The following is a 17,931-nucleotide window of genomic DNA, read 5'->3' as shown; positions in this document are numbered from 1 at the left end:
ATCCAGATTACGTCGGATGGTAAAGATGGAGTCCTTCAACTTTGCTCTAGATCCCTTTGCGGCTATAGAGAACCAGGGCAAGAGCATATGATCAATTTTCAAATAAGAGCATGTGCAGGTAAGATATTAGTGTTAAAGATGCAAGCATTCCTAGCAAGACAAATATTTCACACAATCGATTTCACAACTAAGTCCCCCATGTCCCTACAAGCCGGTCTCACAGACGATCTCCAGTTTCCCCAAATGGAGTACATAGACATAGGTGGATCAGGAAGATGGAGAAGTCTCACAAAATAATCCCACACCTGTTTTGTAAAAGAGCACTGAAAGAAAAAGGTAATCCACCGTTTCTATCTCAGAGTGACACATAACACATGTAGCGGTTGGAAGCTGATTACATGTTCTTTTTTCTCGATTCTCAAGAGAGAGAATCTTATTTTTTCAAGCAAACCAGTTGAAGATATTGATTTTCTTCAAACATGTGTTACGCCAAAGGAACCTCGCAATTGGACATCGCAACTCACCATCATTTAGTAAGTTATAAAAGGATTTGACCGAGAAAGCACCATTTCCTATAAGTCTCCACCATTTTTTATCCCCCATTTCCCCAATGGGCGCCCGTAGACGAGCTCTATGAGTTGAGGCATCCAAGTTCACGGAGAAGGGGACCTCATCTAAAAGGGACAGTAGATCGTGAATTGTGCCATTGGAGAACTGAGACCTTTTGAACTCCTCTGGCCAGAAAAACATAGGTGCTTGTCCATTTACCCAACGGTCTTTCTAAAAAAGTGTCTCTATCCTAGTATTAATACCTTGTAAGACACATCCTCTTAGAGCCATGAGACAATTCCCCACCCCTTTTCAAAAAAGGGAGATCCTATCCGATTGCCTATGGAACATGTTCCATCGAGACATCTCATAATTAAATTGTACAACATCCGCGTCACACCAAGAAGGTTAAGTCATGAATTTCCACCACCATTTTCTTAGTAATGCTAGGTTAAAATTGTGCAAATCTAAGATTCCCCAACCCCCTTGGTCGTGAGAATGAAATAGGTTTTTCCAACCTACAAGTCTGCATCTAGGGTGGTCAATGTCTTGTCCTGACCACAAGAAGTCTCTTCTAATCTGGTTGATCTTCTTGATGACCCAACATAGTAATTTGAATAAGGACATCCAATAAGTTGGAAGTGCAGAGAGGGTTGAATTCACCAATGTAAGTCGACCACCTAAATATAAATGTTGCACTTTCCACGAGGACAACCTTCTTCTAACCTTAGAGATGAGCCCCCTCCCAATCTTGTCTTCTTGGCCTTCTCCCAAAAATTGGGATACCTAGGTAAGTAACTAGGAGTAAACCTCTCTCGCAATTTAACATTTCTGCGGTAGCCGAATCAAGTAGCATAACCAAGGAAGATGAGTATAAACAAGTTTTTGAAAAATTAGTCGTTAAACCCGTCATCCCCTCAAACACATACAAAATAAGCTTCACAACCCGCATATCTTCAAGTCTTCTCGTGGTTAAAACCAACAGATCATCTGCATAGTAAAGATTATATCTACTACCAAACTTCCCTAGCAGCACACCAACCAAAACCTTAGACCGAAGCGCATGGGAGTTGTACATAGCACGTTCATAACAAGCACGAACAACAGGAATGATAATGGATCCCCTTGTTGTAACCCCATTTGATATTGAACATAGCTATTTGGAGACCCATTCACCAGAATTGAAGCCTTAGAAGAGAACAAAATGCTCTTGATCCACCCAATCCAACCATCCTCAAAGCCCCTAGCTTTCAACAAGTTAAAAAGAAAGTCCTAATCTACAAAATAAAAAACCTTGGAAAAATCAACTTCAAGATTTGCCCTAGTAACTTGTGCTTGTGAATACTGAAAATCAATTCTTTAGTAGTTGCAATATTATCCAGGATGCATCGTCCTTTTAATAAAGCTGATTGTTCATTGTCCACCATAGAATTCATGACCTGGTTTAGACGCATCGCCAATAGTTTAGAAATAATTTTTAAGGAAGAATTTATCAGACTGATGGGTCTATAATCCCCTGGAGACTCAGGTGTTTCCACTTTAGAAATAAGAGCAATACAAGCCTAGTTGGTCTTTTCTAAATTGACTCTTTGCAAAAAGAAATCTTTGTAGAGAAGAAAGAGGTCAGAAATCATTGCCCCGGGGCTTTGTCTTTCCCCAAGTCAAATATTGCTCTTTTTTACTTCCTCTAAAGTGAAAGGTCTTTCCAGATTTGTCAGGTCAATAGGTGCCTTTTTTACAAACAGCTTATGTAAGTCAACGCGGAATCTAGTTGGGCACCTTTACCCATACTGAAAACACTACAATGTCATGAGGATTCAGAATAGTGGCACTATCTTGACACAAAAAAGGAATGAAATTACGATTCTTACACCCATTGGCCATAACACGAAAGAACTTTGTGTTTTCATCCCCTTCTTTTAACCATTATATTCTAAACCTCTGTTTCCAATAGATCTCTTCTTGCTTGCGAATTTCCCTCAAGTTTTCTAATAAATCCTGCTCATTTCGAGCCTTCACAGAGGTTAGTCTTCTTGATTCCTTAACAAGATCCAGGGAATCAACATCATGCAATAAGGTGAGTTTTTTGAGTTTAATATATCCGAAGTTAGACTTAGCCCACTGCCTCAGCTGTGCCCCAACCCCCGCAACCTTTTTGGAGAATATAAAGGCACCATATCCAATAGGTGTTATCTCTGTCCACCACTGATGCACAAGTTCCTGAAACCCCTAGCCTCCTTGGTGGACCACGCCAATTCGTAACAGAAAGGTCTTAGGTTAGAAGAATGGCTACCAACTTCAAGTCAAATCAGCACATGATCAGACCCCAGTCTAGGGAGACTTGTCTACATCACTCTAGGAAAGCATGCTAACCAATCATTATTAACCAGGAAATGATCCAATTTGACCCAGATCGAATTAGCTTGACCATTAGTCCAGGTAAATCTTCTACCCACTAAAGGGGGCTCCTGTAGTCCTAAATCTTGCATAAAGGAGTTAGCGCAGTGGATATCTTCCAAATTGGGATTACCCGAGGTTTTATCCTCCACTGTAAAGATACCATTAAAATCACTACAGATAACCTATGGAACATGAGTCGCACCTATGTTGTTTCTTAGTTCCTCCCAGAAAGCTTGCTTTGGCCTATACAAGACCATATATCGCCACTTAAGGTCATCCATCTTGGAAATGAACTCCACCGTCAAACTAAACTTCCCAGCCTATGGCAACTGGCCAGTCAAAAGCACGTTGTTCCAACCTAAAGTTATACGACCCGCATATCTTTTAGCTGGCATGTAGGTGAACTAGTCGAGACGACATCCACCAATCTGCCACCAGGTTGCTGGTGTGATCTCCTCCAGTTTCGTTTCTTGTTAGGGGTTTAGGTAGGGCAGCTGAGCGATTTTTATTACAGTTAAATTTTATTAAGTGTTTTCTTGGATCTGGTTTCCGCAATCACATGCAGGTTCTTAATCTAATATGAATATTTATATGTTTGAGACTAAGATGTGATTGGATTAATCATCCTTGCTCTTTTTTTTCCCTTGGGTTTACAGGGCAATGAGTTCCTTCAAGATCCTTTTGGTTTATCAGAAGAGGATAATAATCAATCCTAGGAAGAAGAGGTGGAAGACAAATAGAAAATTAGATTAAATTATGGATTGAATGTCAAACTATGGGACTTTTTTTACCATAAAGATGGCAAATTATGCATCTCACAAGAAAAGAATGCAATTGCAAAACAAGCAGAGGAAATTGGTTGAGATAACTTATGTTTCAATAATTATTTCCTTAAATCCTAAAATCATACTTTATTTCTGTCACAAGCACTTATAAATATATTTGCGATGATAGGAACTACATTTTTCGTTTTGACTCTGAGGAAGGATTGGCTTGACTATTGTATACAATTATTTTCTTTTGTGTGTATATACACACTACTATGTGTATATTCATACATTAATTGTAATTTTGTAGTAATAGAATTTTTTTTATACATTTAATTTCTCACCAATGAATTGTGGATTATTTTTCCTCTTAGTAAACCCTGTTTGGAAACTATATTCGCTCAAATGGCACTTTAGATATTTATGGGTTGTGTAAATTTATGAAGTCTTTTAGGTGTATTTGTGTAAATAGTATTTTATGTAAATATGATTGTACATTCATAGGATGTAAATGTGTACACGCAGATATGTTTTTTTGGGGCCTGATGAAAGCAGCAGGTTTTGATCGGGATGTCATGTAATGAATTTAGAATTAGTTCACATCAACTAGTAGATATGAAGTTCATATGCATATAAGTAGTGGGTATATTTCTCAGATTGGAGCCTCTCTGGGGTTCCACATGCAATTGGTTCTTAATAATAACATTAATGTTGCACACAACTTGAAGATGATTTGACAATCCATTACATTCCAATTTTTCAAATGCATACGACTACAAGAATATGTCTGATTAGCAACAGAAAATTAAAAACGGATTAATTCCTTTTCTAATTAGATTCATATTAGCAACGAATTTGTGTTCAGTTTCTAAATTAGCTACTAATCCGTTTCTAATTTAGAAACGGAACTTCTACATTTCTATTATGTTAATAATGTAGAAACAGAAAATGATTCCGTTTCTAAATTTGAAATATATATAAAATATATTATACAAAGAATTTATTAAAAAAAATATATAATCGTTGTATAACATTTTGAAAATTTATTAAATTATTAAATCTAATCCTATTTGAAAATTTGTAATTCTATTTGAAGTATTAATAATTAATAATTTGTATAATCAGTAATTTAAAATAGACTTATAGAGCATTTTTTTTGGATAAATTAATTTTAACTTTAATATTACTTAAAAATGTGCAAATAAATTGGTAATTATATATATATATATATATATATATATATATATATATATATATATATATATATACACATACATATATATACATATAAGATGTTTTATTTAATTAGGTAGAATTAATGTGATTTATTAGCTAGGTAGATTGAATGTGATATATTAAATTAATGTCAATAATATATTTAGATAATATTATCCTAAATTAAAATAATTTTTAAGTTAATATAAGTAAAAACAGATATTTTTTAGATTCATCTCAATGAATGTCAGCAATGTAAAAAGAAATTTAAGCTCTTCATAAAAATAGGATATGGGAACTAGTGTTACTACCACAAGGGCGAAAGCTTATTAGTAACAAATGGGTCAACAAGATCAAGCGCAATAGTGATGGTCAAGTATGTCACACCTTGACCTGTAGGCCCCGGGATGCGACAACCACTGTGACAACCCAAGAAGGGGTACCCTACCACTCTACCCTTAGGTCGCCACAAGGCTAACAAAATACATGGAATCAATTACCCTGAACAGAGTATTCACAAACCGGAATATCTAAGGCTACGGAGTACAAATATACAGAGAGGAAGCTACACACTCAGCAACAAAATAAAAGGAATTCAAAAGTAAAATAAGACATCACACAATCAAGATAACCTATAAAGTAGAACATGCAACAACAATAATAATTTTCAAAACCTAACGGTACTAGTGGATCCATGAATGTTATACAATGCAAACATACCCATAGATACAAATATAAAAGGCTGTAGAAAAAGAAAGATGAACAATACGAACCATGCCCAGCACTCCACCATGCCTCATCTCCTCTAAAATCTGAAATCTATAAAGGGGGAGAGAGGGTAAGCAACCTAAGTTACTTAGTGAGTGGTTTAGCACAACTCTAAAAGAACATATCAAAATAATCGAGATACATTACCAAAATTAGCTTTTACCAATAATACTCATAGATTAGAACATAATAACATATAACAATAATCACAGGTGCAATAAAACCAAAGATAGCATAAAAGAAACCTTTTCATTAAATAGGGTTTTAACAAACAATTTTCAGAAATACAAAACATGAGTTTTAAACAATAAAACAAGTTAAACATCAAGCCAAGTTTTTAGAATAATACATATAGATAAGGACATTTCAGTACATAACAACATATATACTATGAGTTTCAAAATTCATAAAACACAATACTCATCATCAAATCAAATTTGTGGGAGACCGCTCTCCTAAGAGTGATAGCTGGGCTTTGCCCCTTACCACAAATTTAAGATGACACTATAAAAGATACGGAACACATAATACTCGTTGCCAAATCAAATTTGTGGAAGACTGCTCTCCTAAGAGTGACAGCTGGGTTTCGCCTCCTCACTACAAATTTAAGATGATACCGCAACGCAACCAGCAAGTAATGGTCTAGGAATCTCTCTAAATCTTCGCCGTGGCTGCGGCTAGGTTCAGAGCCATATTACGACTAATCAAAGACATGTTCTCCTTGTAGGTGCAATTGGAACCCAAGCCAATTCCCCAATCAATGCTGAGATTGCTTTTATTAATTTCGCATTGAAACATTGCATATCCAGAAATTGGAAACCGGATAAAATCCTATGTGATTGCCGTAGCGTCATCTGAATGATTAGAGACTTCAACAAATGTGTGGCTTGGAGACACGTGACGAAATTGCAAAGGCTGAACTTCACCTTGATCTTTTCCCTGATACCACTCTTGAAACTATTGACCGAGAGGGAAATGCAATTGCTGACGAACTGGCCAATTTTGGGAGACAAAATCCGTAATTATCTCTTTTCTCCAAAGGCTTGATGACCATTGCAAAGTTCTCAATTTAAGTTTTTAATTTTTTCCTTTTGCTTTTCAGTTAATTTTCTCAAATTTGATTTATTTGAGAACTCAAAAGGAGAAAGTTACTCTAACAGTTAAATCTATTTCAGATAACGGTATCTAGCCTTTTCAGTCATGGTTGGAGAAACATAAATTGTTTTGATTAGAGCCATTTGTATAATTATATATATAACATCAAATTCTCTTTAATTTGGTCTAATATTCAAATTTTCAGATTTTTTAAAACAAATTTGGTGGGGATTATTAAAATTTTCAGATTGAATTTGTTGATCCTTGTAAATTTTTAAATTGGAAAAAATATTCCAAGAAATAAAATTTTTCTTGGGGGAAAAAATTACATTTAATCAAATAAAATAGGTGAGAGAAAAATAAGATAATCTTAAAATATATAAAATGTTATGGATGCTAATTAGTGGATAGTCTAATGGTATGACACAAGAGTGCAAGAGGGAGGGTAAGGGTTCGAATCCTATTCTCGGTAGTACTGTTCATATAGCTCATACACCGTATATTTTGGCTCAATATTGTTCATCATTACTGTTCACAAGTCTAATTGTGTCCTCTGTACAAGGTTTCACCCCTCCAGGGTTGCGGGACAAGAGAGATTTTGTCAGAGATGCGTAAGACATCGTAATTGATATATCTCTGTATTTGTTTGTGCCTTTGACAATTAGTTAAATGGAGGACGCTTGTCGCTTATTAAAAATAAAAAAGGTGAGGGTGGAAAAATTAAGGATAATTTTAGATAATAAATAAATTTTTTATTGAATTTTAAGAATCAACTAATTCTTTTAATTGAATAGATTTGGTTATAATTAGGAACAAATACATTGGAACAAAAGGAGTCATTTTTAATGGAGAACAACCTCCATGTCGTCAAAATGTTTTGACTACTAATTCATAAATATAAACTAGAGAATTCCTTACTGGGAACGGATTCTTATAGTGAATGGCAGGCTCAAATTGGCTGTAACCGCATCTTTAGTTTATTTGTACAAATCTATACATAATATGTATTAATATAAGAGTAGTTGTATAATCTGTACTATCTACTCTCGAGCATTTTAAGGGTGTGTTTGTTTGGGTGTATTTGGTTTTACATGTAAAACCAAATATTTTACTTTTTGAAATTCGTTGTTTGTTTGAGTGTATTTACAAACCCTGATGTAATTGGGATTACATTACAATAGTTTTTTTGCTGTATTTGGTTTTACGCCCAAATTGGGCGTAAAACCAAATCTCGGGAGCTGAAAACCAATATATATATATACATACATGCATACATACACATACACATACATATACATATACATTTATATATTTATATAAACATAAACAGATATTTTTACACACATACATATAAATACTCATATACATATATGTATATATACATATACTTATACAGGTATATATATACTTATACATATATATTCATATACATATATACACACATACATATATATATATATATATATATATATATATATATATATATATATATATATATATATACTCATATACATATTTTTACACATATACATATATATACCCATATATGAATATGTATATATGCACATACATGTATGTATATATGTATATGTATATACATATATATACATATATATACTTATATAGATATATAGATATATATATATATATACTTATATACATATATGTATATACATATATATACACACATATACATGTACTTATATAGATATATATATACTCATATACATATATGCATATATACACATATATACATATATTTATACATATATATATACTCGTATACATATATGCATATATGCATATATACACACATATACACATGCATTTTCCAATCACAGATTTACAAATCTTTTCAAACAAACATAAAATTTTATAATACAGTAATTTCAGTTACATCAAACCAAATACAAGATTTGACTGTACTGTAATTTGAAAATCAAGTATTTCTAATTACATTGTAACTAGAAATCCACTGCATTTAGAATTACATCCAACCAAACACCCCCTAAAGAATAAGCACGCATATATATACTAAAAAAATATTACATTTAAATTTTTGTTTGCATTAGATACGACAGTAGGAATATAACTATTTAATTATAATATTTATTAGTTTTGCATTAAATATTTCATTAAATCTTTCAAAACTGATTTATAGCTATCATGCCTCACCTCTGGTGAGAGACTTATGGTTTCCTTCTCTCTTATCCTGTTCCTGTTTGTTTCTTCTGTTTTTTTAATTTAACAAAGTTGTGGTTTATCCATTTTTATAAAAAATAATTATAGCCATCAAAAAAATGTTTGGTTTTGTAGCCCTCGGCAACAGTTTAAATTGGAAGGATTTATTTATCATGATTTTTTTTAAGACCAACTTACAAGTTATAATTAAAAACAGATTTTCGCTTTAGTTTATATCTAAGCAAAGTAGAAGAAATTGAAATATTGAAACATAAGAAATTAAAAGATGGAAAACATCGAAACTCTAGAAACTTAATATGTTTCTAAAAATTGTGGTCAGAATCATAACGTTAGAGGTTTTAATTTTGACTTTTCAATGAGTCATAAAAGAGGTGTGATACCTATTATTGTGTAATTAATTTTTTTATGCCTTTTTATTTATCTTCTATTTTTTTTTTCTTTATTGAGTTATTCTTCTACAAATTAAGTATTGTTTTATTTACATTTGATTTGCTCTTTTTCTCAAAATACTTCGTGTTTGATGTTATATATAATTTGTTAATTAAAATTCTTTGTTTGTATTATATCTATATGCAATATTACCTCATAATGACTAAATTGAAAAAATCGATGTGGAGCAAGGGATTTTCCTAGCTAATTAGTTAACATGAAGTTTTAATTTATAACAACTATAAGGATTGGGAGCACAACAATAGATTTTGAACGATTAATATATGTACACTATAGATCAAAATAGCATTAGGATTATTTTATTAAAAAAACATTTACCATAAGATTTTTTCAATAAATTTATCATAAAAAAATAAATTTATAGCCAACGATTTCTTAATTTATCGGTACCAAGTTCAATGCGTAAAGTATTCATATCATGTTAAAGAGATGGGTTCGAAACAAATGCCCCATGCACAACCATTAAAAAAAATGTATTATGCTCATGCGTCATTTTGGTGATTATCATCATAAAATATATATGCACTATTTTTCCAATTTTTGAGAATTCAGTCTTTTTTTTTAAAAAAAAAAATATGGACAAATTGTAGGGTAAGATTTAAACCCTTAATTTTTGAGTTTGAACAAAATAAAATATCAATTAACCTATTCCAATAGTGATGCAATATATATTTTTTATTATTATTTTGAGTTTCCACAATACTTTTATTTATTTATTCCAAATAAAAATCAGTATGATTGTTGTCTCGTCGGTCATAGAGTGTATATGCCCTTGTTTCTCAGTGTCATATACAAAATCCAAAAAGAACACCTTATGGTATAAGATCAACGATTTACAGATAATTAAATTAACATAATAAACATCGGTATTTGACATATTTTTAATAATTAAAAATAATTTTAGTAGAAATTCTACCTTTCAATTTCACATCGCATATAAATTATAAAAGCCTGAAACTTAGAATATGAGTTTATCATTTAAGTTCCATCGTTACATTATATAAATCACTATCTACCTATTTGTTGCTCTGTAAGTGTGATAGTATTAAAACTATGCAAGGCATTTCGATTTGAGCCTGAGTCATGTTTAGTGGGAAAAATAGTTTTAAAACCCGGTGCTTTAGGCTCTAGTAATGGTGCATTATCATTACCTAGCATGATAACCACTGATGACATGACTGGTCTATCCTCCGGCTTTTCTTGAACACACAAGAGACCTATATTTACACATCTCATGACTTGAGTCATTGAAAATGTGTTGCTGACTAGTGGATCCAATAAATCCAAAACCTTCCCTTCATTCCATAAACTCCAAGCCTGACAAGATTGCTTATCAATTTCAATGATAATCCCTTTTTTTTAAAAAAAATAGTGATTGAACTTTAAATATTAAAGTGAATAATTCAATACAAATATGTAAAACTACTTACATTCCCAAGAAGGTAAAGGTGTGGTTCTGAGAGGAAAATCCTATTCCTTTGCCCGCTTATGATTTCCAGGATCAATACGCCAAAACTAAACACATCTGATTTCACTGAAAAAACTCCATTCAACGCATACTCAGGGGCCATATATCCACTGCATCATTACCACTCATGAGATTATTAATATATATATATATATATATGTATGTATATTTAATGCATACAAGATAAATATAGACATTATGAAAGTGCACTTACTACGTGCCAACTATTTTCCTTGTCTTGGTCATGGTTTCGTGTTCTCCAAAATTTCTTGCTAAGCCAAAATCTGAGATTTTGGGGTTCATTTCACTATCAAGAAGGATGTTACTGGCTTTAAGATCCCTATGTATGATTCTCAGTCTTGAGTCTTGATGAAGATACAAAAGACCTCGAGCAATGCCTACAATGATGTGGAAGCGTGTTTGCCAGTCCAAATGTACTCTTTTTTCTTTGTCTAATTAAGTGAAATTAAAATATCAAGAGATGAATACTTATGACTATTAAAATATTGATGTATCAAGAGAAGCAAAAACCAACCAAATAGAAATGCATCCAAGCTCCCATTAGGCATGTACTCATAAACAAGAATCTTTTCATCTCCTTGAATGCAATATCCGAGAAGCCGCACAAGGTTGCGGTGTTGAAGCTTTCCAATAAAAGTAACTTCATTTTTGAACTCATCAACACCTTGTGATGAATTTCCAGAGAGTCTCTTTATTGCTATTTCAAGTCCCTCAGTTAGCTTCCCCTATAGGAAATTAATGGTTTAATCACAAGTCCTTATACAATAAATAATTTAATATAACCTATATATTTATGCATGAATTACCTTGTAAACAAGGCCAAAACCACCTTTTCCTACTATGTTTGTTTTGGCAAATTTGTGCGTAGCCTCCATTAGAGTACTCCATTGAAGTTGTATTAGTTCTAGTTCACCATTTCCTCTTATATCTTCCTCTAAATGCTTATATGAAACAAAAGCTGAATATTGGGATAGTTTAATGAATAAATAACAATATATATCTTACAATGATTACATTTGATTCCGGAGAATATTGATTAGTTAATTTACCTTTGCGCATCATCCTCTTCTTTCCCCTTGAAAGAAAGCATACTAGTGGAATTATCAATGCCAGTATTATTGATAAAACAATGATCAAAACCATTGATTTGGATTGACTTTTATTATTGAACTTGCTTGAGATAGAGGCTGTTAGATCATCGTAACAAAATCAAATACACTAATATCTTTTATATAAGAAACATTATTCTTCAATAATTGAACAATAAGATCAACAAGAAAAAAGATGGATGTCTTCCAAGAAGCGTTTAAGGAATTAAATTTTAGAAGTAATTACGCCAAGGGAATGCATTAAATACAATAAAAAAAAAAATTCAAGAGTTACTGCAAGAGGATGTTTTTTTTTTAGACGAATGGCGACAAGCGCCGCCCCACAAGGTGGTGTTAAAGGGCCGGACAGGCAACTGGTATAGTGGTGCATCAGTTACAGTGGCTTAACGCCTAAAAATTTATCATATGGGACGTGGGGCAATTAAGGTCTGTCACGTACGCCTAAGATGACATATCATGGATCATAACTCCGCAATGGTAAATCCCCTTGTCTTGCAACTGTGGAGGGGTGAAGAATATGGCTCCTCATATAGGGGACTCAGTGAATAGTACTGATACATTATTTTTACAGTATGCATACAGTATATTAGTACAGTACTGCTGCACAAAAGATTTGATCTTGCACCACTTACCCATCATTCAAAGTGACTTCTACTAGGCTATATAGTGGTTGTCATTGCAAGAGAATGTATACATATAAACTTATTTTTATAAAAAATTAATTTAAAAAAAATTTCTTCAACTTTGATTAAAAACAAATATTTAAGATAAAATAAAATTTTTGTATGAATTATTGGGAAATATTTTTGACTAGTCGATAGATAGAATTCAATGCACGAGGTTCCCAGAGTATTACGGAAATGTAAAAGTTAAGGGCCAAGGGTGTGGTGTGTAGATTGCTCATTCTAACCATGTTCTCGAGTGTGCTACACATTTCCTTTAATCATCTACTCTCACGTCAGCTCTAACAATTTCTACCAAGCATCCAGAAAAAATACTTGACTTTGGTGAACATCAATTAGGACACCCCAATCACGTACGCCTTCTAAATTTTCCAATTCCACACGTCAGATTAATTCGTCATGGAAAATAAGGGTCAAAAACGCCGGCCAGATCTGATCTACATTTTAATAAATGACATTACTAGGCTAGTTTAATCTAGCAGTTAATCCCCCACTGTCAGATATATGATCACAATGGTAAAGCGAACTAGTACAACATCACTATATATCATGCATAGCACTGTAATTCACAGGAAAGAAGAATGGGTTAATGCATAAACAGCTGATCAAGGAGCTTACCGAGATCAGCAGCGGCTAGCCGGACAAAGACATCCTGTGCAGCATGCGAGGACAATCGCATGTCGATGAGCTCCGTCACCCAAATAATGCACCCAATTCCTACACCACTGATGTTGGCTGCGGCATAGGCAGTGCACGGGCAAATCTTCAAACACCTAGCTCTGCATTCATTCAGGCTGATGTTTGGGAATAAAATGGCGTTTGACGTTTCAGGCAGCGCTGCAAGGGTGATAGTCATGAAGCCATCAGAGCTATTCTTGCAGTCCAGCGCCGTGACACGCTCACAACCAGAAGAGACATCCATGAGAGGCCACCCCTGCGGTGACTTTGGCATGAACCCTGGCAAACAGCTGCATATGGGCCAACCATTGATGTCACACACCCCATAAGACCCGCATTTTGAGTGCTCCTCGCATTGGCTCTTGGGGTAGTACAAGAAGTTATTCCACATGCCTGCGCTTTCAATCCACGTAAACCGTTTCACAACACCAGACGGGTCTAGCATATACCGAACCACAATGTCTGGGTCCGTTGTGTTATACGTGAAGCAAACCTCGTCCTCGTTGCTAATGGAATAGAAGAGGACGCCACTCGTGGTCAGAATTTCTCCTGAGTTGCTGAAAATGGCACCATTCCATGGCCCAGTGCGCCACTTTTTAGTTGAACCAGACCATATATTAATTTGAGGAATCCCTTTGAGGTCTATGGATGCTTGATAGCTACCTGGAGATGGATCGTCGTCATTTCTCCAAGAGGTAAGATTGCGGTTAAGACCAGTTCTCAAGTCCCATCCAATCTTCATGCCTGGGAGATGAGTGTCAGTTGGGTAGTCAAAGCTCTGCCAAGCAAACTCGTTGCTGTTGGCTTCTCTGATAACAAAGTTGCCGTCATCTAACAGCTGTGCCACCGGATTGGTAAGGGCCACTGAGGGCATGGGCAGGAAGATTATGGAGTTGATGGTGAGAGTTCCATTGCCGTTCAGTTCCAAGCTTCCGTTGGTGCCTGATACTGGACTGCGGCGGTTGGCAACCCATACTATTGTTTTTTGCCCTGCTGGTCGTAGCTTGTTGTACCATATCCCGACGTATCGGTTCTTTGATCGGCCAGGGCTGAAGAAGCCTAAAGCAAAGGTTTCTTTGGCTGAAACTAAGATTTGGCCATCTTGGAGAGATTGATTAGGGTTCAAAGTGTCAGTTGCGATGGAATAATGGAAGATAACAAAGAGGAAGACAAGGTGGGTAAGTAAATGTGCCATTAACATCTACTCTTCCAACTCGAGTTAAAAAATGGGTTGGTATTGATATTACTTAAAGAAAGAAGAAACATAGAGAGTTAAAGAGAACGAATTAACAATAACATGAATTTTACGGAGAACAAAATTAGAAAAGTTGGCTTTTTTTTTATTGACGTAGAAAAGTTGTTGAAATTAAGCATTAATTTGAACAGATTTTTCTACCGGTACGACTTCGTCCATTGTATTATATATATATTATTTTTATGATAAATAAATAAATAAACAAAAATAAAAGTGAATACGGGTACAACTTTTGTATTATATATATTATTTTTAGGATAAATTATTTATTAGTCTTTATAACTTTTCAAATATCCCCTACGGTCCTTCTAACATTTCAATTTCTTCTGCAGTCACTCTTTTTTCAATTTACCAAATGTACTTCTCATTTATTAATTATATTTTTTATTTAACATTGTGTGTTTGTGTGTAACTACACAAATTTTCATTTAAAATATAACATTTTTGTTTAATATTTGTTGTTGATGTTTAATATCTTAATTTATTGTTTACTATTTTATGTTTCAATTTAAAATCGCTGAGGGGCATTTCTGAAAAAAAAATATTGAAGAATAGACTATGTGTCAGAAAAAAAAAGAATTTTTTGGAGATGTGAAATAGTCCAGTGATCTTTTGATTAAGTGACAAAATTAGAGAGATGATATGAATAATTTTTTTTATTTTTATAATAAATAAATAAATAAACAAAAAATAAAAGTGAATAGCCCTGGTTTAATTCCTTCTCTTTTTGACAAATTTTCAACAAACACCTTTTTATTTTTATTGTGCATCCAAATTTAAAAATTTTATTATATTTTATTAAATTTTTCATGAAATTCATTTTCTATTTTACTGCATGTAAAAGTTGAATGAAAACCTTAAATAAATATTGAATAATAAAATAAAATAAAGTAACTAGTTGAGTTTTAGAAAAATTTAATAATACTATCTAACAAGATATTGATTAAAAAAACTCTATTAAAGAAGTGAAAAGTCATGATCCGGTAATAAACTTAGTAATGAAATTGAAGGACACACAATTAATCCTCACCTATCTTTATCTTTTTCATGTCAAAAATGTGAATCTACTGACTAATGGAATTGATATTCTTATATAGTTATACTTGTGCCTACTAATTTGGAAAATGGTGCTATTAATTTGAACATATTTTCTTGCTGGTGCCACAAAGTTCTTTTTAAAACAATAAAATAAATAAGTAAAAATAAAAAGTGGACATAAGACTTTTGTTTTCTCAAACCTTACATTTACGTACGCTCTTATAAAATTTTATAATATTTCATTACAATTTTTTTTTTTTTTTGAGATTCATTATATTTTTTCTATTGTCGTGTCAAAGCTGAATGAAAAATATCCAAATTAAGAAAAATTCAAAAACTACTTGACTACAAAAGAATTTAATAATATTAATTGTTAGATATAATAGTGATAAGAATGAAGGAAGATCTTATTAAACAATTAAAAAATCATACATACATGGGCATTAAACTTATTGATGTGGTTGAAAGGCAAGCTTCAATAAATAATTCTTCTAATTATCTTTATTTTCTCAAAAAATTAAAAAGTCATACTTGGGCACTAAATTTAGTAATCATATTTAAAGATAGAATTCATGGAGTGGTTCTTTCTAATTAATTAATTACTTGAAATCACGTTTTTTGGTATCAATGCAAAGATATATATAATTACCAATACCATTGAATAAAGATTACCAATACCATATGGTAATTTACTTTAAATTATGTTTTTTTTTTAAATTAAGGTATAGAAACAACTTTTAGTTATAAAATTTTTATTCAATATATGCATAGGAGGTGTGTAGTTTATTTTTTTTCTTGTTTGTTTTGTTCCTAGCTTATTTTTATTCTGGTGGTTCATCATTTATGGTGATGACTACCTATCTGCGTTGTTTTTTTCCCTCTCTTTCCCTTATTTCTATTGTTAATCTCTTTTTTGTACTTGCTTTTATTTTAATAAATTTGTGATTTATCCACTTAATTTAAAAAAAAAATTATATACATGCATAGGATAAATTTTGTTTGTTTACCAAAAAAAAAAAGAAAAAACTATATATGGAAGATCGAGAAAAATGACTCAATCAAAAGAATATGTTCAAACCAATTCACAATTTCTTAAACATTTAAAAACATTCGGAATTTAACCAAATATATATGTATATATACTGATGGTAATGAATTGTTAATGAATATATCTTTGAATAATTGAAAAAATAATAATAAACAAATTAAGTGATTAAAAACCATTAAAGAGATAAATTTAATCCCATTCACAATGAAAGATGAAACCCAAACGGGACTGGTATTTGCAGTAAATCATAAAATTATGAAGATGCACATTGAATTTTAGCATAGGGCTATAAAATTTTTTATTCTACCACAAATTTTATTGAATGAATATACAAAGGAAAAAACTAATATACTTCTCTAACATTTCAACACAGTGCATGTCAACTTCTCTACTACTTGAGTTGGAAGGCAGAAGCGGAGAAGTTGTTAGAGAGCCCAATGCCAGTATTATGAGAATGGAATGGAAAAACTCAAATAAATAATAATAATAATAATACCTATTTGAGTTTTAAAATAATTTCATAATAATAAAGTCAAATAAGGTAGTGCTAGAAAAGAAACAAGACTTTGTTGAAGAATTGAAAAGTCATATTTCTAGAACAAATTTAATATTGAAATTGAAGACCACACAAGTCATTCTGTCTAATTGTTTTGATATTTTTCTTATCAAAATATGAATGCACTAAAATTACTATTTGAGTTTTAAAATAATTTCATAATATATAACATAGTCAAATAAGGTAGTGCTAGAAAAGAAACAAGACTTTGTTGAAGAATTGAAAAGTCATATTTCTAGAACAAATTTAATATTGAAATTGAAGACCACACAAGTCATTCTGTCTAATTGTTTTGATATTTTTCTTATCAAAATATGAATGCAATAAAATTACTATTTGAGTTTTAAAATAATTTCATAATATATAACATAGTCAATTAAGGTAGTGCTAGAAAAGAAACAAGACTTTGTTGAAGAATTGAAAAGTCATATTTCTAGAATAAATCTAATATTGAAATTGAAGACCACACAAGTCATTCTATCTAGATAGGCCACAATGCAGCCCAGGAATAGTTGCTCCTTCGACATTTCTAGACAGGCCTGAGATGCCAGACGATGTCTTCCGCCTGCTTAGACTACTCTTATCTACTTTCTGCTTCTATGTTTTTTAGCTGTATTCTGTTCCCTCAC

General features: G+C 32.4%; 2 protein-coding genes across 2 annotated transcripts; both read right to left on the bottom strand.

Annotated features, from left to right (window-relative positions):
• Positions 1-10,441: 10,441 nt before the first annotated feature.
• LOC120277922 (receptor-like serine/threonine-protein kinase SD1-8) lies at positions 10,442-13,925 on the bottom strand. The gene is made up of 6 exons (XM_039284792.1): positions 13,346-13,925; positions 11,742-11,869; positions 11,450-11,660; positions 11,129-11,366; positions 10,877-11,024; positions 10,442-10,763 (listed from the first exon to the last, which is right to left on the bottom strand). The coding sequence occupies exons 1-6, from the start codon at positions 13,848-13,850 to the stop codon at positions 10,455-10,457; spliced, it is 1,539 nt and encodes a 512-aa protein (XP_039140726.1). The 5' UTR covers positions 13,851-13,925; the 3' UTR covers positions 10,442-10,454.
• A 17-nt stretch (positions 13,926-13,942) lies between these two features.
• On the bottom strand, positions 13,943-14,600 carry LOC120277817 (S-locus-specific glycoprotein S13-like). The gene is made up of 2 exons (XM_039284652.1): positions 14,012-14,600; positions 13,943-13,962 (listed from the first exon to the last, which is right to left on the bottom strand). Exons 1-2 carry the CDS (start codon positions 14,598-14,600, stop codon positions 13,943-13,945), a joined length of 609 nt encoding a protein of 202 aa, XP_039140586.1.
• Between the last annotated feature and the right edge of the window lie 3,331 nt (positions 14,601-17,931).

Source organism: Dioscorea cayenensis, chromosome 15 (genome assembly GCF_009730915.1).
Source record: "Dioscorea cayenensis subsp. rotundata cultivar TDr96_F1 chromosome 15, TDr96_F1_v2_PseudoChromosome.rev07_lg8_w22 25.fasta, whole genome shotgun sequence".
NCBI lineage: Eukaryota > Viridiplantae > Streptophyta > Magnoliopsida > Dioscoreales > Dioscoreaceae > Dioscorea > Dioscorea cayenensis.
Note: the sequence above shows the minus strand (reverse complement) of the source record. Positions and strands in the feature narration are given on the sequence as shown.